Below are 24,790 nucleotides of genomic sequence, written 5' to 3'. Positions count from 1 at the left end.
GAAATGTAACAACTGAAATCCAGTTGAAACTATGGTTAAAAGTAACCTAGCTGTATAAAAAAACCTCACATTTCGAGCCAATTTAGCCCAGTTTTAACTAAGACGCCAAGATGTCCTTTAACCTGCAAATTACCAAAACCATGTTTACTTGAATGTGGCATCGTAAACGACGTTGTCATTTTTATGTGTTCTTATTTGGGCAGTTTTTGTTATTGACAGCAGTTTATGTCAAACTAGATATCTCACAGTTTGTGTTTCATGGTTGATGAACATATAAATAACAAAAAAGTGAATATAGGCAAAGAATCTAACAGGTTAAGACCCAGAATTGAATGAAAATGGAAAACAAAACCTCATCGTCAACACCATGTCTGCCAAAAACTTTAAGTAACACATGGAAACCTGGGACATGACATCGCTCCACATTCCCGACAGGCTGTTTACATGACAAATGGCCAGATGGATTTGAGACAGTCAGGACAAACGTCTTTCACACTTTCTCAAATATCTGTCACACTAACGGAGCCCAGATGCACAAATCCTAACACATGGATAAAATATCTTGAGGTCTGTAGACATGAAATTTGGCTTCATGTGGAGTTATGTGTAGTAGGCTGAGGCCTGCTGATAAAGTCAAGAAAATCCTCAATAAATATTCAAAATAGGAAGACGAGAACTTAAAGCAGACTCTGGAAAAACATGAGTGAACACCGACCTCCTTGTTCGCAGTTTAACATCTGAGACTCAGTTTCCTTTAGTTTGGCTGCTTGTCATTAAATCGGACACTGATTCGTCATCTTTCCCCTTTGCCTGCACAGCCAGATGCAGTTGGATCTCACTGACCACAACCACAAACACAACCAATCCGTCCAGGATGCACTGACCACAAGCTGACAACAACACTTTTACTGCTCATAACGAAATAAAAATGATGCCCCGAACACAAAGAGCCTTTCCAAAACAAGAACAACACACCCGGGGTTTTCAAATGTGAATGGATTCTCTTGTCATTGTGTGTTTTGGCAGGACAAAGTCACCCATTGTTCCTGTAAAACCTCTATGTTTAAATGATATCCGGACAGTGTCCACTTTGGTGATACTAAGTGTCTCCAAGCTTGTGTCTTTCATCTGTCTCATTTCCTGAAACAAAGGATTACCCAAACATAATCTTTTTCATCTCAAAATGGCTATTAAATTGCCCCTGAAATGCCACAATAATGTCCACAAGGCCACAGCAAAGCGTGGCCGATACATGGCCTTGCTCATTAAAAGACAATGTTTATTTACAGTAAATAGCAGTGGGGATGCTATAGTAACGGATGAGAACACAAAGCTGTGAGCTGAGGTCACACAAACTGTGATTTGGATCCCTGCCTCGCGTAACACACACTCAACCCCTTTCCAGGAACCGGAGTGCACAACTACTCCAAGAGGGCAATCAGTGAGTTATACCTGGCACCAAAGACAAAGTGACGAGTACAAGAGAAACTGCAGCAGCAGCAGAGGAAGAAGTCCTAAAAGCTTTGACTGAGGTCAAAGTAGAAATGTTACGATGGGAAAGTCCTGAACTCACAAGCATATATTTGCCTAGAATGTCAAAAGGTAAAAATAGTCATTGTGAAGAAATTTAAGATTGGTTGAAGAAAGAAAGAAAGAAAGAAATGAAAAGGGAAGTAAGAAAAAGAAGGATAAAAAGGGTATGAAAGGGGGACAGTAAGAAGGAAAACATGAACTGAAAGAGACAGAAGGAAAGAAAGAATGTAGGAAAAAGATAATGCATCTCTCACAGTGTAGTTTTTCAGTTCCTGAACTGACATTTTTGAGATAGTTGAGTACTAGAAAGTGCAACTTTCGTCTGAAAATGGAAATATTTAAAGCCACTATGTGTAGCTTCAAAAATGAGTGACTCTAGCACCCCCCAGTGGTAACAACAAAAAAGGCACACTGAGCGCTGAACAGATCCAACCCGGGTACACTGAGATACAACGGGCTGAAATCAACACAGACTGCTCCAGTTTTCACCACTTTTATGCAAACAAAAACTTCAACCATCAAAATAATCTAAAATATGTTATAATAACATAAACATCTACATATAATGACTTTAAATCACTATCCTTTAAAATGTACTTCAGTCTAGTATTTGAGTGAGTTCACACCAACTCCACGAGACTTTGAACAGTAACCTGCTGATTATGAAATATTGTAAGTAGCAAATAAGTTTTTTCACCACCAGCCACATAGTTACTTGTTTCCAATTGTTTTTTTAAAGGACCAGTGTGTCGGATTTAGTGGCATCTAGCGGTGAGAAACGCAAGAGGCCCTCTCTAGAGCCAGTGTTTGGTTTGTCTGTTCTGAGCTACTGTAGAAACATGGCGGTGCAACATGGCGTCCTCCGTGGAAGAGAACCTGCCCAATATGTTAATATAAAGGGAACGAAAATACAGCGATTCTTATTTTCAGCTGATTATACACTAATTAAAACATACTGTTGAATATCATATTCCATTTCTGCCAAGTCCGTTCCGCTGGATGCCACTAAATTCCTCACACTGCACCTTTAAATATCCGATCATTCGTGCCATCTGCCCTTCATTACTCAAACAGAAACAAGAAGTTTTACAACATCTCTAATACACTGTAATCTAAGCCAGGATGTTTTACAGTCAGGAGGGAGATGATGGCTCGAGGAATGACTCATGCACAGCTCGGCTTTCTCAATGGCACGATGAGGTGGCCTGCACTGAATCATGTGCTGCAATGCTGTGTGAGCGAGTGCACTGGTCCATGACTTCCAGTGTTTGTGGACATAAATCAGTGGCTCTCAGCGACTTTTACCTGCAGCTAAAAGAAAAAAAACCCCGCTGACATTTAAAATACAATCTGCGACGTTTGATGCACTCCAGGAGTAGTTTTTGTGGTATTTTTATGTGCCTCCTTTGTGTGCCGACTTTCCGTCAACCTGCCTTAGCGACATCGAGCTCAGTTGGCGATTTCCAACTGAAAGTTTTTTTTAGAAGCCAAAGAGAAGGAGATCAAGGAGTTAGAGAGATTTAAGTTTGATCTCTTTATAGAAAACTGATGCAGAGATGAAATTTACATCTCTAACAACAACAGTAACTGTGTTTTATGATGGATCTTCCTCTAACAGCACCTGCAGATGCTTCTGAAAAGGATCAACTCAGATGATCCCCAGTCACTGCACAAATCTCTCTCGCAGCGGAGGTCCTGGCTGCTTTGTTACTCTGCCTAATAATTGACTGTTTAACAGCCTCGAGAATACATTCTGTGCTGCAGCATACCCACTGCGCTCACTGTGAGGCTGTACCTGCCAATGACGCAATCCGAGGAAGTGCAGAATTAGGGCCAAAGGGTTCTGAGTTTGTGGGATGGCTCTGGGGCCCCAGGAAACCGACACCATTCCGGCTCCATGTGTGGCCTGATTTCAGGCTCCATCTTTTTTATTGCATGTGATGGAAAACAAACGGCTCCATCACAGGAGACAGGCGATGCTCGTGGTTCTAAGTAAATGAAGGAGGAGTGAGAGGAGAAGGGAAGACAGGCCAATGTTTGAAAAGATGAATTTCAGGGGGGGGAAATGTGAGAAAAGACAAGAGACAGGGAGATCTGAGAAGTGAGTTGATTTAAAGATCTGAGAGGTGGAGAGAAAGCAGTGATGGATGAACTGTAAAAGTCAGTATCCCCCTGTCACGTTCATCCCCAGCAAGCTAAGAATCTCTCTGGGACTGTGACACAGACCAGATCATCCACGTAAAGAAATGGGAAAAATGGGAGAAAAAAGTTGCTGCCTCTCTGACAGGGGTATCTCTAACTGCACTTTGTGTTCACATCTAACAAAAGGCATTGTAAAATTATGAGGCAACCATGATTACAGCATCCAACAGCTCTCCCAGGCTCCAACTGTCTGCCGCCTCACTGTGGGGGAGCGAGACAGGACTTTTATTTTTCCACATAAAGGTCTAAATCATTTGTCAGATCTTCTTTCATCCAGTGATTGGTTTTAGACAAATAGTAAAGGAGAGGACATTCTGTTTATTAACAATTGTGACTCATCTTATTTTAGCTGATAGAGTGCATAAATATTAATATCATTCATCATCAAAATTGTGAAAGATGCAAAATAGCTGCAATCACTGCAACAAAATGCTGACAAAAGCAGCATTTTCTGCCTCAAAGTCACTGAATGCACATTCATTCAGTTTCGCCTTGGCTTGCTCCAGGCGCCAGGCCACAAGAGCTGGGCATTGCCCCATGAGGATGACCACCCAGGGGGGCGCCGAAAGTGGTGGGCAAGGAAGTGGAAACGTATCAAGCGAGCCGGCATTCAAGCCAGTCGACCAGCTCTTCCGTCAATCTTCCTCGCCAATGTCCGCTCCATTGTCAATAAACTAGACTACCCAAGACTGCTTCTGACCTCCCAGAGAGAAATGGTGCTGTGCCCTCATCTTCGGCGAGACATGGCTGCACGACAGTATCCCAGACTCTGCTATCCTTCTCCCTGCTGATGAAGCATCTCAGTTTCGGACAGCCAGCTTCCCCTCTCCATGAGAAGCCGTAGCTTTCTCTCAACAGCCTGATTTTAGTTTGTTTTGCCAGCTTCGGTTCAGTCATCAAGAGTGCTGAGATGTATCAGTATTTCTTTGAGGTGGAAACTGCAGGGAAGCATGTTTACCTATATCTAGGGATGGGTTTCCAATCAGCAAAATGTCCAGATAAGAGATTTCATAAGCTTTGACGCTAACAAATCTCTTATCAAAGCATTTATCTCTCCTAAATCTTTTTGTGAATGAAAAATGGGAAAGGAAAACATCTACAGTAGGTAGCAGGCTTCTCATTTATAGCTGACTGTCACTGTGTAAAATGACGATAACTACATCAGAAAAGATAGCCGGGGTTTCGACTCTGTTTACTTTTCTTTGTTCATTTTCATGAACAAAAAGAATCTTGAGTCGTCCTTCAGCGTGCAAAAAGGCTGGAGAGCTGGCCAAAACTGGCCACTCCTCATCTCAGCATAATGACGTCTCACCAACTGATAGTAAAGGTAGAGAAAGAAACACTTCCAAAATGGTTTTCAGATGAGCTGCGGTCAGACAGGCACGCAGGCTGCGGCAGCATCCACGGCCCCGCCCCCTCCCACGAGCCCGGGGGCCCCGTTTGGCTCTGCACAGACTCAGTGCTCGCTGCAGTTACACAAACAGGTCGTCTTTCCAGAAAACTACATCAACAATGGAGCGGGGAGCGGGAATGGACTTACTCAGCGAAGGGATTTGAGGCCCACGGAGTGACTCGGGTTTTAGTTACAAAGCAAAACATTGGAGCTTAAGCACCCCAAACATTGCTGCTCTCTAGTAAGTGTGTGTGTTTCTTTTTGTCTCTCAAGTGTGTGTGTGTGGCCCGCCGGTTAACGACCATCACATTAGCATCCAGAATTCGATAGCCTGCCTACGCTCAACTTTGAAGGAAATACAACACCATCAGCAAAAAGAAGAAGAGAGTTCAAAGTGAGAATGCAGGAAAGCAGGACAAGAAAAACAGAAGAAAGACTTTATCCGATAAAAAAAACAAGATTCAAAGGCTGTTTGTCCTCAGTCAACTGTGAGAAATGATCACAAAGTGCAGCACTTCGCAGTATGGACATACAGTATTTGAATCAGAATCATATTTTCTATCAAAAGAAAACACAACACAAGAAAAACTGAGAATCTGCCATTCCTTCAGTCAGCATTTTTAAGATTAAAGTTGCCTCTGCAGGAAAGATCTAGAAGACTCTCAGCTGCAAGAACCTGACACTGAGGTTCTTCCTCCAAAACTCATCTGATCGATATCAACCCTCTGGAGTCAGACCACCTGCTGGCTGCTTCAGGTGCCAGTCAAAATGTGAAAACCACTACAAAGACCCCCAGTGCCGACGGAGCACTGGCAAGTACTTCAAAGAAAAACAAACAGCTAAATGTCACTAGTTGGAGAAAACCAGAGATAAAATAAATAACGTGACATTTTCCCTCTGATGAGCAGCTGGGATAATAAACCACAAAATGGTATTTGAGGCATGCCCTTTTCTGACTGGCTCTGTTTATTGGTGTTGTTGGAAATTTTGGGGGGAAATAAGAGCAACAAGAAGCACATTGCACATTTATTCCTCTAACACATTTTAAAAATCTACCTCTTTTTGCCTATTTCTACTTTTTATTTACTCTTTTTTGTCGTCTTGGACCATTAAATCTAATTATTTGGGAGTTTTGTTTGCAGCTACAGTATGATTCGCTTTGTATCAAAATGTTTTTATACCTAATATACCATAAACAGAATCCTGGTGCTTGTAAAGATGATTTTATTAGAATTAGTTATTAGAACTACTTATTGATGCAGTTCCTCTAATGGCCACTAGATGCTGACTCCAAGACAACTCACACTGTACTGAAATGACCTTGAAAATCTCATCATCAAAGCTTTAAAATGAACAATATCTGCATATCGATTCTGAAATTTGTAATGGGGAGGAAGGAGTAGATGTATGATGAAGGATTACAACAAGATAATTGAATGTTTTTAGTGGAAAAACCATATTAGACACAAAGTATTATTCAGAGTAGAGTGTTTTTTTTTATATACATCTTAAAACATGTTGGGAGAGGGTCTTTAACGACAAGCATGTTTTGATACGTTTGCTTGACACCTCAGCACCACCCAACACTAGTTTTCAGCATCTTACAACAGCCAAGCTGACACAAAAACAAATTTGGCAAACTAGAAAGGTCAGTATACAACTTAAGATGGGTTGAAGTGCCACTCTGGGCCTCTGTGTTCTGAATTTCCTTTAAAATCTAATTAGTAGTGTCTGTGATCACTTGTGTTGAACAGATGAGTGAACAAACAGATAAAAAAGAGCAAAAAAATACATAAAACAGCTCCATGTGCCTGCAATGAAGTTTCACAGGAACCATAAAGATCCAGTTAAATCATTACAGTCATACGCATATGCATGCGTGCACTACAAATTCCCAGACACAAAGGAAAGTGTGATGCTTTGCTGTCCAATTTTGTCCATTTCTCTTCTGACATTTTTCTTGGTCATCTTCAAATATCAGAAACTAACGATATTCAGTAGAAGAAAAAGGTCAATTCTAATTTATTTTTCAGCTGGTCTACAGTGATATTGGATTGATTTCTAAGTTCAGTACACTGTTACACTTCATGTGCTTCTACAAGAATGTCTGAAATGTAAATGCACTGGACTACAGTCCCTGTTCTACTGAGGTGCTGCCAGATTAAACCAGGAAGCCAAGAGCCATGCAGATGTTTGGGATACTTGACAAGAAGCTTGCTGGGAAAATCTCCTTCACAGATCATTTCCACATCAGCCAAACTAATCACCACGTTAGCCACATTCGTCACTGACAGACTTCACCAACGCATCTTGTGTTCTTTGAGTGAAGGAACTTGTTTCCTCTCCGACAGATCTGCCGCGGACTGAAATTTTCTATCCAACCTGATGGTTTCTGCTCTCCACCGCTTGTGTCGCTTGTGGGTAATGTCTGTATAACATTATGGTCATCGTGGAGTAAGCCGCTCTGTGATTTTAGGATTGCTTGTAATAAGACGCTCTATCATTTAACAGCGGCTTTGAGAGAACACGGAGGGCTGTGAAATATGAATATGACTGTGGTCTGTGTGTTGTCGGGTGGTCGGACACTCTCAAGGAGCTTAGTTTTAATCCAGTTAGATGTAGGTAGTTCAGGAAATGTGGATGAAAATATATAATCTTTTTTTAAAGTCTTTCTTTTTTGATTTCAATGCACAATTACACACAGCAGGCTATCAGTGTAGTTGTAAAAGAGAACAAAACATGTTTTTTTCCAGGTCTATGTTTATATCCTCCCTTCTGGAATAACTTTGCATGATTCATAGCTCAAAAACTCTTTATTTGTCTTATACTGGCTCTTTATGCAGCCCCTCAGTTCAGCCTCTGTCTGGAACAGACGTTTTAGCTCCTGTCTCTTTAAGGCCCCCTCTCGATGAGTCCACTCTGTTCTGATTGTGTAGGCTACGTAAACAAACAGTAGTAGTAGGATTTCACTTCTTTTTCTCATTCTTTACTCGAAATGGAAACTTCTCAAATACATCCGTACATGTTTGAACCTGAATCTGATCTGAAATATATGAGTAGCCACAATCTTAGCAACAAAGACTGCGGAGCGGACGGCTGTTTGTGGGTATGCACAAATGATCTCACGTCAGTTTGATGGTGAGTAGAGGTAACTTTGTAAACAAAACATTCAGAGCAGGTTGAAGCCCTGGCTTTTGACTTGAAGGTGGCATTTTTACATATGTTCACCTCAAGTTTTGGAACTTTGACCATCCAACATCAAACAGTATATAAACGATGTAAAAGCATCAAGTCATTTCCCCTTCAATACCATTTTAGTCCAGATGGACATTTTGAACACAGTATGTATTGCTCAGAAAGTGGAAATCGTCTGAATGGAAACAAAGAAGTTATGATCCCACGTGTGAACTGCACCATACTTCGGATTTAAGAGGGGGAGCAAACCACATGCAGTACGTTCAGTTATAAAATTACACACTTTATCCTCCAGATGCTTCCAAACTTCCAAAATCAACAAGACAAAATACAAAGAGGAGCAGGTTTAAAGCCTGATGGGCGGCTCTCTGAGGTGGGTAACAATGGAAATGCCAATGAAATTTAGTCATGCTGCATCATGGGTGTTGGAGTTCCTCCTGGGTGGCCTGACGCATCTGCGGTCGGATGCGGGGGCGTGGCCTGTCAGTCTGAATGACAACAAGCCATCATCTGCCACCGCTGGTCAGGAAGAAGAGCTGTGTTTTTCTGCCAAATCCTGTTCAGATGGACACACTCCAGACATGAGGGTGGCACACTCTCCTACCTCAGAGCCGCCTGCAGTCAGTGAGATGAAGCATCAAGAAGGAGCCGACTGACATCTGGACAGTGAATCACGCTGAGACGATACCACTTACTGAAAGCAGTAATCAACACCAGACAATGGCTTTAAATGACTGTACACAATTGTTTGTTTAGGGTTATTTAGAAGAGGTACTGGAGAGGAAACTCCTTTCTAGAGTGTAGAAGAAGTGAATGTGTGCTGCAAAGGCATCATCAGGGACTAAAGTGATTACCTTATTACTCCAAACAGCAAGATGTGATTGCCAAAAACAATCTGTAATCAAAGTACAATGCTTTCACAATCTTTTCCTACAGCTCAAGAAATGTGGACTTTAGGGGGCAATTTGACAGTGAAAATGAGAAACTCAGGAGCTGTTTCAACAGTAGCAGGAGTTTACATCTTTAGAGAAAGAATGTTGGTTCCCATACAAACCATTTGATTGATGAATGAGATAAATATTTTATTGTCTGTGGAGAAATCTTGGCTGGAACTTTCAGAGAGTACAAAGAGTTCAGCCATTCAGTTCATACCAGAAGACAAATACACATCCAACACATAAACATAGCTGACCTATAAAGGTAAGTGTACTTCAGTAATGCCACATAAACTGCTATAAAGTTAAAAACACGAAGCACTTCACAAGTTGCCAATGTGCAATTTATGAGAACAAGACATGCTCGCGGCTCTGTGTGGTTGTACTTCAAGCTAAATGCTACCATGAGCATGTTAACATGCTCATAATGACAATGCTGCATCCTGATGTTAAACCTATCATATTCACCATGTTCACAATCATAGTTTGCTAATTAGAACTTAACACAAAGTACAGCTGAGGCTAGTGGATGTCATTAGTTTTGTGGATATTTGGTTATTAACCAAGGTTATTGGACAAATTAAAATTTTAACCTTTGATGGCACTTAATGAAAAGTCAGGATCACCAATTCCTCCTGAGAGGCACATCAATGTCTGTACCAAATTTTGTGGCAATTCATCTGATATACAACCTCATGGTGGCGCTGAAGGAAAAGTCAGGAGATCTCCAAACTCATCCTCTGGGGACCATGAGGAATGTCTGTACAAAATTTCATGTCTGGAGCAAATTGGTGGACTGACCGACACACCGACATTGCCGTCCATACAGCCATGCTGCTACCATGGCTAAAAAAACTACAAAACTTCACAAGATCAGTGAAAAATGTGCATTAAAATACCGATAACTTATATATTTAGGATTTTCAACTTGTTTCTTTGTGAAGACTTGTTCAACCAATGTCTCTTCAAACACCTAAAACATCTCCTACTTGACATTTTACTTATCAGTGTATAAGAAACCTCAAGTATGGACCAAACTACATGAATAACACTATGAATTACTTTCCTGATATCAGGAAATATAAAACATAAAGGACAAACCCCAGTGTATTTGTGAATGTGTTGCCACATTATTAGTGGCAACACATTTGCAAACTCAACCAGGGAAGTTGGGAAGTTGAACATGTGGAGTCAGTGAAAACAGATTAATGTGAAAGTTAAAGTTTGCATGATCCGACTCAATCTGGAGTACCCAAATTCAATCAGATATGTGATCTTTGGAAGAACAACAGAAACGTACTGTTGTTTATTCCTTTTTAAATTTTCTAATGAACCGTACGCATGACAAGCATTGTGCAGAGCCCTGAAAGGTGCCAGAAAATGAATTTAGTGAATTCCCTCTGTCTGCAGTCTTAGCCACACATGGAAAATGTGATAGTCATTATGCTTCTGACAGAGTTTTGGAGCCGAACACTGTTCCTCTCTGCTTCAACTCCCTTTTGCAAACCAGGAAGCTGTAGGTTGATTTTGGCAAACCTCAGTCGTTTTTTCCCCCCTTTCATTAACATTTTGGACTGTGAAAAACAGATTTAGGGTGTTTTATTACTTATACTAAAAGAGGAGAAATTAGAATCCCCAAATTCATTGTTAAAGTGCGCCTGTGTGTTTATGCTGCCGGAGGTGTTGGGGAAATGTTAGTGCTCATGGACGCAGGAGACTCACATACATAAAAGTATCAGTTTATACTACAAAAAGTGAGATGTTGTGTGTTATTCTTGGGCTGAATGTGCTCAAACACACACACTGAGGGGATTCAAGTGTAAGATCTAATGTAAACGCATGTTTCCCGCAGAACAAAGAGCTGCAGCTCGCCAAAGTGAACATTAGCCTTTTGACGGGAGGCGGTAAAGGAACGCAGGTGTCTTCGATTGCCTTCTCTCCGCTCCGCTATACTTTTATTTAATTACTAAATCAATGACTCAGACCCCCTGTTTGAACACCCCTAAATGGCACTTAAAATGGAGGCCATACTGAACTCCTGAAACTCTCCTCTGACATCTGCATTTGGGTCACGTCAAGGACACCAGGGTTATTATGGTGTGTGAGAGCCGGAGGGGGGACACGATGGGGTTTTCTGCTTTTCCTCACTCTCAAAGGTGACTCAGAAAAGTCACTGACACAGGCTAGATTGAAAATAGCAGCTAACCACCAGCACATGTGTTGTTCTGGCAAAAACATCACCGATATATATTTATATATAGTGTCATAGCCTGCTCTTCGCATCTAGTGCCTGGAGTCATGTTACTGCTGTTTTATTCAGCCTAATGAAGGCATAACAAAGAGAAGGAAAAGGAGGGGACGGAAAGTTTGTAAAAAAAAAAAAAAGTTTACAGGATCTCTCTGAGCCGACTGTGATGTTAAAACCATCTAGTGCAGTTTTGATGTACTGTGGAGAAAGATGAATTCAGATTTTTGGTTAAAGTGTCAGTGTTACACAGTCTTACATGTCAAAGCCAATAACAAGCCTTGAGGAGTACTCAGCCTGTGAAAACAGTTATCTTCTTTGGCTCTGGAGGACCTTCAACTGTGAGAGAAACTACTCAAGTGACATCTTTGAAGTATCTCAGCTTATTATTATCATTATTCAAATTGTACTATGGGAAGTGTAGGATTGAATGTATTTGAATCTGGACCCATATTAGGAACTAAAAATCAGAATATCTCAGCTACACCTGCTTCAATTGACCATTGATGACCATATTTTGTTTTAACTGTTCCTCACAAGTCCCCAAATTAATGGAAGTGTAATACTGAATCACTGGACCTCCCTTAAAGGACCAGTGTGTAGGATTTAGTGGCATCTAGCAGTGAGGTTGCAGATTGCAACAAACTGAATACCCCTCCACTCCCCTTCCAAACTTGTAGGAGAACCTAAAGTGGCTGTGAAACTCGCGAAAAATGCGAAAGGCCCTCTCTAGAGCCAGTGTTTGGTTTGTCCGTTCTGGGCTACTGTAGCAACATGGTGGTGCGACATGGCGGGCTCCACAGAGGAAGACCCGCTCCCTATGTAGATATAAAAGGCTCATTCTAGGAGTTGTGTTTCTCACCACCCAACAAATTCAAGTCCAATATTCACTCTCCTTTCAGCTCTGTTTTTGTCTCCAAACCCTGAGAGAAAGATATCTGGATCTTTAGCTGTTCAACTATGTTCACCAGCTAGTCGCTAACTTTGTCTGTCTGTCGTTGAGGTGCTGAGCAGGTAGCGTACTGTATATGTGCTGTGAGACTGAACCAAAACAAGTTGCGAACCTCACAACAAAAACAATCAGCTGAAAGATGCTAAAATGGTTGATAAAGCTGAGGGGAATGAAAGAGCCAGGTGATAATTCTCTGTCAGATTGTTACTGCCAATGTCACATTAAGCATACTCATTTCGTAAATTGTTATCATAAAAACATTGATTAAAGCAGCTTTAAATAAAATAACAGAAGTATTAGCAGCAAAATATACTTAAAAAGCAAAGGTACGAGTTCTGGTTATGCAGATGTTTTATTCTTCATTACTGTAAAAACCAGCATTTTAATGTTGTCACTGTTTGAAGAGGGAATTATGACTTTACATACTATTGGGAAGTTTAATGGTTAAAAATGCAATAAATATAGCTGTCAAATAAATGTAGTGGACTAAAGTATTAAGTTGTGCAAAATTGACATATTTTAAGTACAAGTTAATCAAAATGATATCTGAGAAGAGCATATGTGTAAATCAACAGCTGTGTAAATGTACTGAGTTACTTAACTGTTGCTGTCATGCTACAGTCCTGCTTAAAATTCAAGAAAAATGAAAAATGACGTGTTCATAAAAGTCCTTTGTGATCGGCTGCCATTTTCCCTTTTGGCTGTCTTTCTTCTCTTTCAGACAGTTCTGTAGGATTCCAGGTTGAAAGGTTTGAATTATAACGGAGATAAGACAGTTTCTAGATGTCTGCAAGCGAGAGGAATGAAGGTCTGTGAAAAACTGCTGCACTAAATTAATGATTTTTTGATTGTATATGTGGGTGCATGTTATCTTATGTCATAAAGGTGCATAGTTTGCGCTTCAGATAAACAGATCCAGCTGGATCTTTTACTGTTACAACTCCCTCGTTTTCTTTATCTACTGCTTTATCTACACACACTCACACACACACACGTACACCGGGATCTCAAAGCCTTATCTCCTCACAAAGAGCTCCTCTCATGCTCCTCCAAACCCATCCATCCACTTCCTGATCTTCCCTTTCAACCGGCTGCATCTCCTCCACTTTCTCCCACTTCCTTTTCACTCCCTTCCCATCTCCTGGGATGATATAGCCTCTCGCCAAGCGCCCCCTGCTCTTGTTGCTCATTCAGCATCTCGGTGTTATCTCTCCTCCCGTCTGTCCTGTGGTGTTAGATTCTCCCAAAACCAGATACGAGGAAATCCCTGGTCTGCACATCATCTTTTTGTTTACACCCTGAGGCCTCAGTTTTCACAGTCTGCTCCAACATGTCTGGGTGAACTCTCCTCTCCTTTGCACGATAAAAATAAGCCTGACATGTGAAACTGAAGATATTAAGCTGGTCTCTTAAGCCGCTGGCTGACATCTGATTATATTTTTTCAATCATATTATACTTAATTGTTTCTGGGTGTCTCCTTGGGAAATATAACGTGTGTGTCTGTCTATATTTTTCTCCCTCTTACTCTCTTATACACGCACATTTAATTTCCCTCATTCTCCTCTTGTCGCCACATTAATTTCTCACATTCTCTAACGTGCTCATGGATGTTTTCAGTGTTTCCCGCGGCTTTTTTAAAATACTTAAAAAGCTTGTGGGTATGAGTGAAGTAAAATAAGGCCTTGAACATTTTTGAAACAAAACAATCAGAAACAAATCTGCCCAGGATGATTTAAAATAATAGGAATATAAGAGCAAAAACACAATAGAGAAAAAAAAAACAGATAGCATAAAGCGCAGAAATCAAAAAGCCAAGATTAAAAAAATCTTTAGTTTGCTAAAAAAGTACAACTGAAATCAACATTCCTGAAACCAAAAGAAGAAAATGTATATTTTAAATTCGATAACATGGCGTTCAATCATAGAGCAGAGCATACAGTCACACTGAGCCTGATTGCATCCTGCTACACAACACAACAACCCACATTAGCTTTCCTGCTAAAGTCTCCTTCTTATCTAACTTACAAACACCAACACACATCTTTTCCTGCAACTTAGTTTGTTGAACGAGCCAGCAAACAAACAAGCACAGAGGAGAAGACTCGTTATATGCTGATTTGGTCTTAGCGACACACTGCTGTAGTTACTTTGTCTCTCTTCGGTATGGTGTAGCACTGATAGCCTGCCAGCTAGTGTCAATCAAACAAACTTCTGCACGCCCACCCCAGCCAACTGAGACACAAAGGACCATTTCCGAAATTTTTCCAAAGGCCAAAGACTATTAACAATACATTTACAAAAACATGTTGACATTATTTCTGACCGCAGAGACGGATGATTAAATGTTATTTCAGTTGGACGTTAAATGCATGTAAAGTGCAGTAGAGATTTTGACTCCCCCGGGTCATCATCAGCGCAAAACTGAGCAACAACACACACTCACACATCTCTTTATACTGAACAAACATGCTGTAATTAGTCAACAAGCACCAGGTGTGCAGCAAGAACATCAGAGCTAATCAAGAACAGGTGTTATGACCTTTTGATTTGAGGAAAGAAACTCACTATGTGCTCAGTAAGCCTCCATTTTTAGATCTTACTGAATGTGGGGAGAAACCTTATAATGGTTATTTATATTGATACGGCAGCAGTGTTAAAATTAATGATTTCACCACAAAGATCATGAGTAAAACATGAGACCTCTGTGATGCCTTAAAACGCCAGATTTGAATTTAGCCTTGTGTTTTACCGCTGGTCCATTTCAGCAGGTGAATTCGGTTAAGTGTTTTACCATCTCTGTCTGCTTTTTACTGCTCAGGAGGAGGATGCACAGGTGTTTGACCTGAAGCACGCTCAGGTCAGGTTTACACAAAGTTTGAGTGGTGCTTCTGCAAGATTTATTTCAACAGAGAAGGTCTTAAGAATCTCTAAACAACATCCAGTTTATGTCTCTGGAAATAGGAAGTGTGAACTGGTAAACTTTGAGAATCAACACACAGAATAAAGACGGCATACTGACTGTGAAGTCTTAAGGCCAAAATGAAAAACTTGACAGTGGTATACCACTTTAAGAGAGAACCAAGAGGCAGAATTGGAGAAAACCACAACACAACACTGCAAAAAAAGTCCAAGAAACCACAGCAAAGTGCATAAAAATTCCCATCAGACATTCTGACAAACACACTGCAAAGTATCACATGACAGTATGTGTTCAATGTGTCAAATGCTGGCGAGTAATGTTAACATAACCATGTCTGATTCCATGTTAACCAGGATGGATGAGGAGATGGGGGAGGTGTCATTATGACTACAGTGAAGGTGGTTGTTGTCCCTTGCCAGAGAAACCCGCCGGACCGAACCGAGCCTCGGCTGTGCTGACACAGCTGGTTCCAGGCACAGACACCCCGACACCGAGCTCGGCTCCAGGAATGTTCCAGGCCTTGCTGGAGAAACCATAACAAGTGCAGGAAATAGATTAGTGCACTCTGGGTTCCACACCGGCCGCAAACCTCCTGAGCCCAGCCTCTCCAAACCCACATGTGTGGGAACAGGAGACGCAGCAGCGGAGGGAGTAAGAAGACCCCCACCCAGACATCAGAGCAGATCCCAGAGGGACCTGCTGCACGAAGCAATCAGGCCTCCCCCAACTCCTACCTGAAGTCCTCAAGACACCAACATACAGTAAAACCACCCAGCAATGTATGACATTAGAGTGGTGGATTTATATAAGATATGATTAGTGCTACAATGGTTAATCAATTAATCCATTAGTTGAGCGACAGAAAATTTATTGGCAAATATTTTCATAATAGTTTTGGTCGTTTTATTAAGTAAAAATACCAAATATTTGTTGGTTTCAGCTTCTCAAATGTGAAGATTTGAAGCTTTTCTGTGTCAAACATGATAGTTAACTAAATATTCTTGACATTTGAGGACGTCACCTTAAACTCTGGAAGATTACAACCATAATTTTTCACAAATTTCTAACAGTTTATAGACAAAATGATGCATTGATTCATTGAGAAAATAACTGATTATGAAAATAATCATTAGTTGCAGCCATAGATGTGATGCTGACTCTGATTTGAATGCATAATATCAAGAAACACTTTACACTTGGATTAACCTATTACGGGTCTTATACATACCCTAAAGCTGAAATGATTGGTTGATCAATCAATTAGTCGACTGACAGAAGGCCACATTTTTTATGATTGATGAATTGTTTGAGTCGTATTTTTAAGCAAAAATGCCAAAAAAATCCATCAGTAGCAGCAAAATCAAGATCTTTGGGTCTATGACTGTTGATTTGACAAAACAAGTCATCTGAATATGTTGAGCTGTGCTTCAGGAAATTATAATCAGCATTTTCCACTATTTTCTGACATTTTATGCACTGAACAGTCAATCAATCATCATTAAAGAAAATAATTGTCAGACCTATTGATAATGAAAATAATTGGTTGCAGCCTTATTGTACTCTTTTGATGGATTAATGCTAACTTGTCCTCAGTTTTCTGTTCAGTTTGATAAAACACAACTTTCCAACAAAGTACCATAATATAAACTCATATAATTTAAGTCTTAAAACTAGATTTAAACACAGGATGGGGAAACTGTCATAGCTGATATTGTACTTCCAATTTCTAACAAATGTGTGATTCATGAAACTATATAAACCCAAATGACAGACTAAACTTGCACTTTTGGGGCCTCTGAGCAGTTGCCTGCTTTGGTGTGTAATCCAGCCTTGCTTGGACGTGCTCACATTGTTTTCTTATTCTTAGTTTTCAACATTCAGTGCATTACCGATTTTAATGACGCTCCTTTGTGAGTTGTAATTTACTTCTTGATGAACTGACTTTGCCTCAACCTGTGTCACATATTCAAGTTTCAATATATGTTCATCTCTTTCATTCACAGAATAACTTTTGAAAAAACTCAACACACTTTATCATCACCTAATGTGCAGTATCTGCAGCTCGTACAGCATAAACTGAGCTAAGATACTGTATAACGTAGGCCTGCTTTCATGGTGTGAGTTGTTTGTTAACCTATCTTAAATCAAGGGTCAAGACAAACGTCTGCTATATTTCAGAAAAAAGTTATTGTCCTTTGTAGTTTTGTTTAAAATTTTGTTGACTATAACATCTATAAACCTTGTTGTCACCCTTCAAATTCATATCTGTCTGGTCAAAGATCCTTAGAGCTGTCTCAGACCTGAATGCTAACAATGCTTCAGTTGGGTTCCACTAGCATTTTGCTAACATGTACCCATGTTAGCAAATAGAAGTCTTATATCTATTTGACAAAATAGGTTGTTTATCCCATATAAGTTTATCATTGTCTCCCAAAAGTCTTACAAATAGCTGTTACAAAAATCCTTCATGTGAGATTATTCTGATCTGGTACCTCCATGGTTAAGTTTGGTTTAGGTTTACGTCCCAAATGACCTGGTTAAGAAAAGGGAAAGATGCTAGTCATGGCTAAAAAGACACCAATGTTGACTCTATCAATTTTTAAAGTTAGACACTAAAAGATGAGTCAGACAAGGCTGCTTAGCAGGAAAACTGAGTGTAATGTAGGTCATTATGCTGATGTGTGTCTGAACTTTTAATGCACTCAAGAGCAAGACTAACTGTTAAAACTCTAATTCTTTACTTACGACGCAGCAGGTCATGGGGTTGCATTTTATTCTAGTCTATTAGCTATTAATGGCAGAGACCCCTCTTTTTGTACATTTGATTTCAACTGTCAGAGTCACTCAACTCAAAAAAATGAGGATAACATCACCAGTAACTGTTGTAAAAGTGTTTTTCATGGTTTCAGGGTTCCTGGTTTGAGTTGGTCCAAGGGCAACTGTTGACTGCCAGTGTCCAATGATTATACCAGCTCTAGAAGGGCTGTAAGAGTTCAGCCAAAGCTCAGGTAGATTTCTTTTTTTATTCTGATGGCTTTCTTATGTCAACCCCCCACAGAAAAATAAATTTGTTTAAACCTTGAGCACTGTGGAAGCAATTCCAGCCCGGCTTCAACTTGGCAGGCAGGGAGATGGGATTACCATATGAATTCACTCAGTGCAGGTACTTGTGTGTGTTTGTGTATGTGTGTGTGTGTGTGTGTGTGTGTGTGTGTGTGTGTGTGTGTGTGTGTGTGTGTATGGTGTGCACTTCCACTTGTATACAAGCAAGTGGAAAAATGTATGTCTATGTGTGTATTTGTGTAAATATACATCATGTATGCGTGCCATCTGGATGACGTTTGTGTAAGATAGAGAATCAGAAACAGTTCTCTGTTTAAAATGTGTGTGTTTATGTGAGTGTCTGTCTGTGTGTGTGTGTGTGTGTGTGTGTGTGTGTGTGTGTGTGTGTGTGTGTGTGTGTGTGTGTGTGTGTGTTCCCATTCTGACCTTCAGAAAGCTGACTCGTTTCTTAGCACATCAGCAAACGCACAAACACCCTCAAAAGTACTTTCAAAGATAGATCAACACATGGTCACAAAGTGCATGTCTGTTAATATAACACATTGTACTTTTTAATGGAAACCATACAAAGGTTTTTACAGAAAGTCCTGAGGCAATCTTTTTTTTTTGATGTGGATGACTTACAGCTTTAAGCAGTGAAAAAACTAAATAAAAGCTGGTCTGTGATTTGCCTAACAGATTGTCCTACATTTTATTACACAGCTGAGATAATCGTTTCAAATTTAGGAATCCAAGGAATTGGAGGAGATCCTCGTAAACAACTTGAGTCCTGGAAGATGAACCCAACAATCAGACAACAACCCTGACTCATATCACTGAAAGGACCACAGTGTTTTTGTATGTCTGGAGTCCATTTTTCATGTGAGTATATCATAAATATCATAAATTATAACACTATGATGTAAATAGAAGAAATAAAACAGATGCTAGCGGTGACATGTCATTATTCATCTGCAACGCTCTCATTAGTAAAACAATAATTGAGCTTTGGCCAAAGTGCTGGAACTTCCATGCATTGAAAAACAGATTTTGCAAAGTGATTTAAGATAAATATGTTTTTTTAGCAGTAGCATTATGCTAGCTCACCAGTGTAGTCTGTATTTCATGATTGGTTGGTGTGTTGGCGCGGGATGTAGCAGCTGTTACATTGTGGGATTTTGGTCCTTAATTTCTCACACTGTCCGAAATGCAGGTTATCTCTGGTCATTGGTGGACTTGTCTCATAGTGCGACCCAGGACGACTGGTTTTGTCAACTTTCAGCCCCAAAATCGCTGCGTATGAGTCATTAATCACAGTGAACATTTAGTCACCTTTATATTTTTTGGTCAAAGTTACATCTTCCTGTGGTTGTCCATTTGCAAAACGCTTCCTCTGTGGTGTGTTCAAGTGTTCCAGTTGTGTGAAATTATGAGACAAATATGAACTTATAACACAAGAAAATACCAATTCTTGATCTTGCCTCTAAATTATTGTCTGTTTTGATGAATTCTTATGTTTTTATTGACTGTCTTCCACATTTTATCTGTTGAAAGCACAGCTGAAAAATGTGATGAGGTTCAACAGCTGACTCCAGTATTGGATGTCAGATGAGCTGTGAATGCATCAAAACAGTTTTAAAAACAGTCTCGGTCTCCTTTCGCATCACTACACAATAATTATGAGACTCTGGTAAAGGTGACTAAATGGTCACAATGATGGATTATTTGGTTGTGTTTCAAGCCTCTGCGGGATGGTTTTTATTGTGTACTGGAGTGAAGAGAACAACTGGACTGGAAAAACTTCTGAAGCACTTTAGAAAAGGGTCATCAGTGATGGAAGTGAAAGTATGTGATTTGTACAAACATCGGTAAGAAAAACAAACAGCGAACTGTTTCTTATCCGTGTTCACTTTGTAAAAACGAGCATTAAGTATACTGTTTCTGTGTCAAGGCATCCTCATTTGAGCTCAGTTTTGACTTCATAAACCCGACACAGCTTTGACATGTCACAACAAATCAATCTCCTGGGAGAATGCAACAAATTAAAGCAAAACATGCAGAGAGGAAATAAATGTTTGTTTCCCCCCGAGTGCTGAGATTATAGTGCTAATAGTGGAAGAATGAGGATTTGTGATGGTTTGCATGAATGCAGGTCTCTTGCACAATGAAGCCTCTGGAGGCGGACCCCTCCAAACAGCTGCCATGTCCCTGAGAGGACCAACAGCACTCAGCTCAAGAGTTCAGCAGTGCTCTCCTCCTACTCCTCTAAATGTCAAGAGTTCATTTGAATAAAGTTAAAAGTGAGCTGGATTTGGCTCCCCTCCCCACAGCTCTCTAATCTAATCCATGAGCAGGACTCGCACGCGCTCACAGAGTAAGACAAACAGGATGCCTCTACTCGGGTGACTGGGATGAAAGAGATGGTGTTTGAACACAGTTTGAATTCGTCTCTGCTGGTGCTATAGTCCACTACTTCCCCTCTAGCTCTCGTGGACCTCGGGCGAACTGTGTGTGAATGAGTCATACCGCAGCAACACCCTGGATACAGAGACACCGAGGCTCCGGATCGTAAATCAATGTTGAATCAACAGAACCATGATGAAGCACACGCTCGGTCTCCAAGGAGAATAATAATGATGTGTTTGAGTGCATGTGTGACACAGCATATGATCTTCGGTGCCACTTTTTTTTTTTTTAATATCCAGAAACGATGAGTTCATGCACTTGATGGCAAACATGCTTTCTGACAAAACCAACGAGCAGCGATCGGAGGAATAGAGAAACTGAAAAAGAATGACTAAAGCTGCAACGATCAGTCGATTAATCGATAAGTTGATCAACTTTGATGATTGAAGAAACGTCTTAGTCTTTTTTTAAAGCAAAGATACCAAACATTTACTATTTGCAGCTTCACCAATGTGAGAATTTCATGCTTTTCTTTGTTATACATGATAGTAAACTGAATATCTTTGGGTTTTGGACTGTTGGTCGGACAAAAAAAGATACCTGAAGACGTCAACTTGGGCTGTTTTTCTATATTTACTGACATTTTACAGACAGAGCAATAAATCGATTTATCAAAAAAAAATGACTGCAAATGTTCATTGTGAAAGAAGTATTTGTGAAGAAGAGGTTGTGCATCATAAAAAAGCATGTATGAAAACAAATATGAGTGATTATCTCATGAGAAAAGACACAGGGAAGTACAAAATGGATTATATTAGAGTTGCCAGGAAAGAAAAAATGAGGCCAAAGATGATATTTTCAAAGGGTCAGTGCACCCACATTGCTAAAAGACATATTTTTTCCCTTCTTCATAGGAAGTATGAGTCATAAGAACTGTGTGCTCAGTAGAAAGTAGATCCAATAGAAAGGTCTGTGGATTATCCAGAGAAATGGGGACACATGTTGCTGTTTGTGTGAAAAACAAAAGTATAATCACCTTCATTGTATTGGGCTGGGAGCAGAAATATCAAAGATGGATATCTGAAAACTTGGGCAACACAACAAAAACTAGAGGTAAGTGACAAAATGTGTATTTTTTTGGTCATTTAGGTGAAGTAACAGTGACTAAATGTGGACAAATCTGCTGTGAAATCATTGAAAAAAGCCCTGATACTTCACCTGACCTACAATCCAATCACAATGAGGCTTCAAACATTAGTCTTAACACATTGCATGTTTGTGAATACACTTGTACAAACCACATGCATGTGAACTTGCCTGCATGTGTTGCACCACAACAGAGGGATGTATGTTGACTACCCTTTCAGAATGACTAACTCCACATTTTTGAGGTCTGCACATCATGTTTATGTGAGTCAACATGTCTAAGTCACTCAATTTAAGTAGATAAAAGAAAGAGAGAAGAGAGTGTCTGAAAGCTCTTGATCTGGAGAGCTCTTGTCAGCAGACATTGGTCCCGTGGTGAGCTGGACCTCACAGACTGTCAGCCACATTAAAGTTCAACCCAAACCCTGACCTCAGAGGCAAAATCATGCCCGGCCTAGCCACATATCAGGACAGATGTGTGTTAACTAGATTAATCAATTAGACTAATATGTCCATAGATATCAAGGTGATTCTAGGTAACAACAATAAAGAGCCAAGCCCACACACTTAGCGCCTTTAATTTACAACATTTCATTCTCAAAACAATAAAAATTTTATGATTAGAGCTCCAAGTGTGCCGGCTTTTCTCTCCTTTTAGAAAAAAAAAAGGGTCACTTTTCACTCACCGAACCTCTTGTATCCAAAAGACTGTACTTCCTCCTCGTCTGCAAAGTCGTCTGTGTGACATAATCAGAAACATATGACATAAATAGGTCATACTGTACTGCACGCTTACTGGGGGTGCATTGTGTTTAAAGCAGTTGGTAGGACTCCACAAACAAAATAAAACAGAGGGAAAACACTACAGGGCAGCTGCCACAGAGCCAAGAATTCATAACGTTATCCTTGGAAACAGAGTGGAGGCAGCCAACGAGGCTTATGGAGATAGTAGAGCATGATCTCTAGTAATAAGTGTGTGTGTGTGTGTGTGTGTGTGTGTGTGTGTGTGTGTGTGTGTGTGTGTGATAGGAGGTCCAGAGAACTGTAAAAGCCACAGGCTGCGGTTTCTCTGGGTTGTTGACAGTAAACCCTAATTACACTCTGCCACACTACACTGCAGCAGAGCACAGAAAACATCAGTGGTAATGGTGAACAGATGGGGCCGAGGGGGGCGACATGGGTGAGGGGAGACAGGGAGGGATGAGCTGAGTGTGTGTTTGTTGGTGAGGGGGGAGGAGGGAGAGGTGGGTGGGGGGGGGGGGGTGGCAGGGTTGTGTCAACTGGATTAGTTCTTCTAGAGAGTTATTGTACTTCAGGTTTCTCTTAGAAAATGTCCAGTAAATACAGCTACTTGTAGGAGAGCAAACACAAACACAGCAGTTACTAATAGAAACAATCATTTCTGTTCATCACATGCACTACAGGTGGTGCTTACAGGTCATCCTCAGTCATGCAGGAACCTTTTCTTCACCATGATAAAGTCTTTTTTGGAAGCAGCATCCTGTTGTTTCTTAGACGTCACAAATTCATTAAAGGACAAGTTCACAGTTTTTCTTTTCAGTAAGATGCCCACACGAACACTGAAAGAGGTTTTCGCCACTGTACTCATTCTTCCTGTTCCCTTTCAAATGTGCTTTCTGAGGCTTATATGTTGTCAGCAACCATGTACCCTGTTTCTGCTGAATGACTCAAGCTACACAGGTGTGGGCTTGGTTTATAAGCCCACTTGCTGGTAAAAGATCTAGCTGGTAAAAGATCCCTTTAAAATGTGCTTTCTTAGGCTTATATAACCATGTACCCTGTTTCTGCTGAATGACTCAAGCTACACAGGTGTGGGCTTTGTTTATAATTGGATGGGAGACCTCCTGGGAAAACTAAATTGCTGCTAGGACAGGTGTCAGTAGGCCAATAGGGGGCGGTCTTCCCTCAGGTCCTAATAAAAAAAATCCCAATGCCACAGTGCAGTGATGATGAGATGTTAAACCGAGGTCCTGACTCACTGTGGTCATTAAAGATCCCGTGGCACTTACCGCAAAGAGTAGAGGGGTTCCCCTGTGTCCTGGCAAAATTCCCAGCCTCTCTGGATCTGGCTACCTAATCAGCCCCCAGTGTAATTGGCTCAATGATTCCCTCCCTCTCCACCTCAATGATGTGCGGTGAGCGTTCTGGTGCAGAGACGGCTGCCATGAATCAACCAGGTGAGTGCTACTCATCAGTGGGGATGAGTTTGTCCCCTTCACTGTGAAGGACTTTGGGTATCAAGATAAAACACTATTATATGAGGATTCAGAGTTAGTCTGATCAAGTTGATATCTGTCACATTTACAGTCTTTTCAGCATCAAATTACCTCTTTGTGTTTCCCTGTTGAGCTGCAGTGGAAGTATAGTAACAAAAAGAAGGACTTTGGCACTAAAAAGACTGTAACGTTGAAAGATATCTACTTGATTTAACTCTTTTGGGCAGCTGAAGCTTCATATTAGCTTCAGATAAACTTTTAAATACATTTTTGCACGTTTTACTTTTGGCCCCCATCACTTACATTATAAGTGCATTATGAAGGATGAAGATCTAATGGTCAGTATGAACAGGAGGAATGATTACAACAAGAAAAACCTGCTTCAGTGTTCATTTGGGCACCTGACTGTTGTTTTTAGACAGACTTGAAAAAATTGTGAACCCGCCCTTTAAGTTTAATGCCGGATACACGGACTAATTGTGCAAACACGATTCTCTCTTTTTATTTCCTTCAATGGGATTCAACTATAAGTATTTCACAACCTCTGCACCGCAGTACCTTAATGTCATCCAGATGTGACTCA

At 40.5% G+C, this 24,790-nt stretch overlaps 1 protein-coding gene and 1 long non-coding RNA gene across 3 annotated transcripts in view; one reads left to right on the top strand and one right to left on the bottom strand.

The window, feature by feature from the left end:
* Window positions 1-24,790, bottom strand: part of LOC121888392 (collectin-12-like) — a 43,467-nt gene that overhangs the window by 18,301 nt on the left and 376 nt on the right. The window contains exon 2 of the mRNA XM_042399864.1: window positions 22,657-22,707. Within this exon, the coding sequence (XP_042255798.1) occupies window positions 22,657-22,707 (51 nt within the window). The remainder of the gene's footprint in view (window positions 1-22,656; window positions 22,708-24,790) is intronic.
* Window positions 15,051-20,656, top strand: LOC121888394. 2 transcript variants are annotated; one of them, XR_006093231.1, is made up of 5 exons: window positions 15,051-15,313; window positions 15,730-16,155; window positions 18,286-18,384; window positions 19,166-19,300; window positions 20,571-20,656. It is a non-coding gene; the product is annotated as an uncharacterized LOC121888394 (long non-coding RNA). The 2 variants fall into 2 exon arrangements; XR_006093230.1 differs by lacking the exon at window positions 20,571-20,656 and adding an exon at window positions 19,632-20,319.

The sequence above is a fragment of the Thunnus maccoyii genome, chromosome 21 (assembly GCF_910596095.1).
Source record: "Thunnus maccoyii chromosome 21, fThuMac1.1, whole genome shotgun sequence".
Taxonomy (NCBI): Eukaryota; Metazoa; Chordata; class Actinopteri; order Scombriformes; family Scombridae; genus Thunnus; species Thunnus maccoyii.
This window is presented reverse-complemented; position numbering and strand designations above follow the sequence as displayed.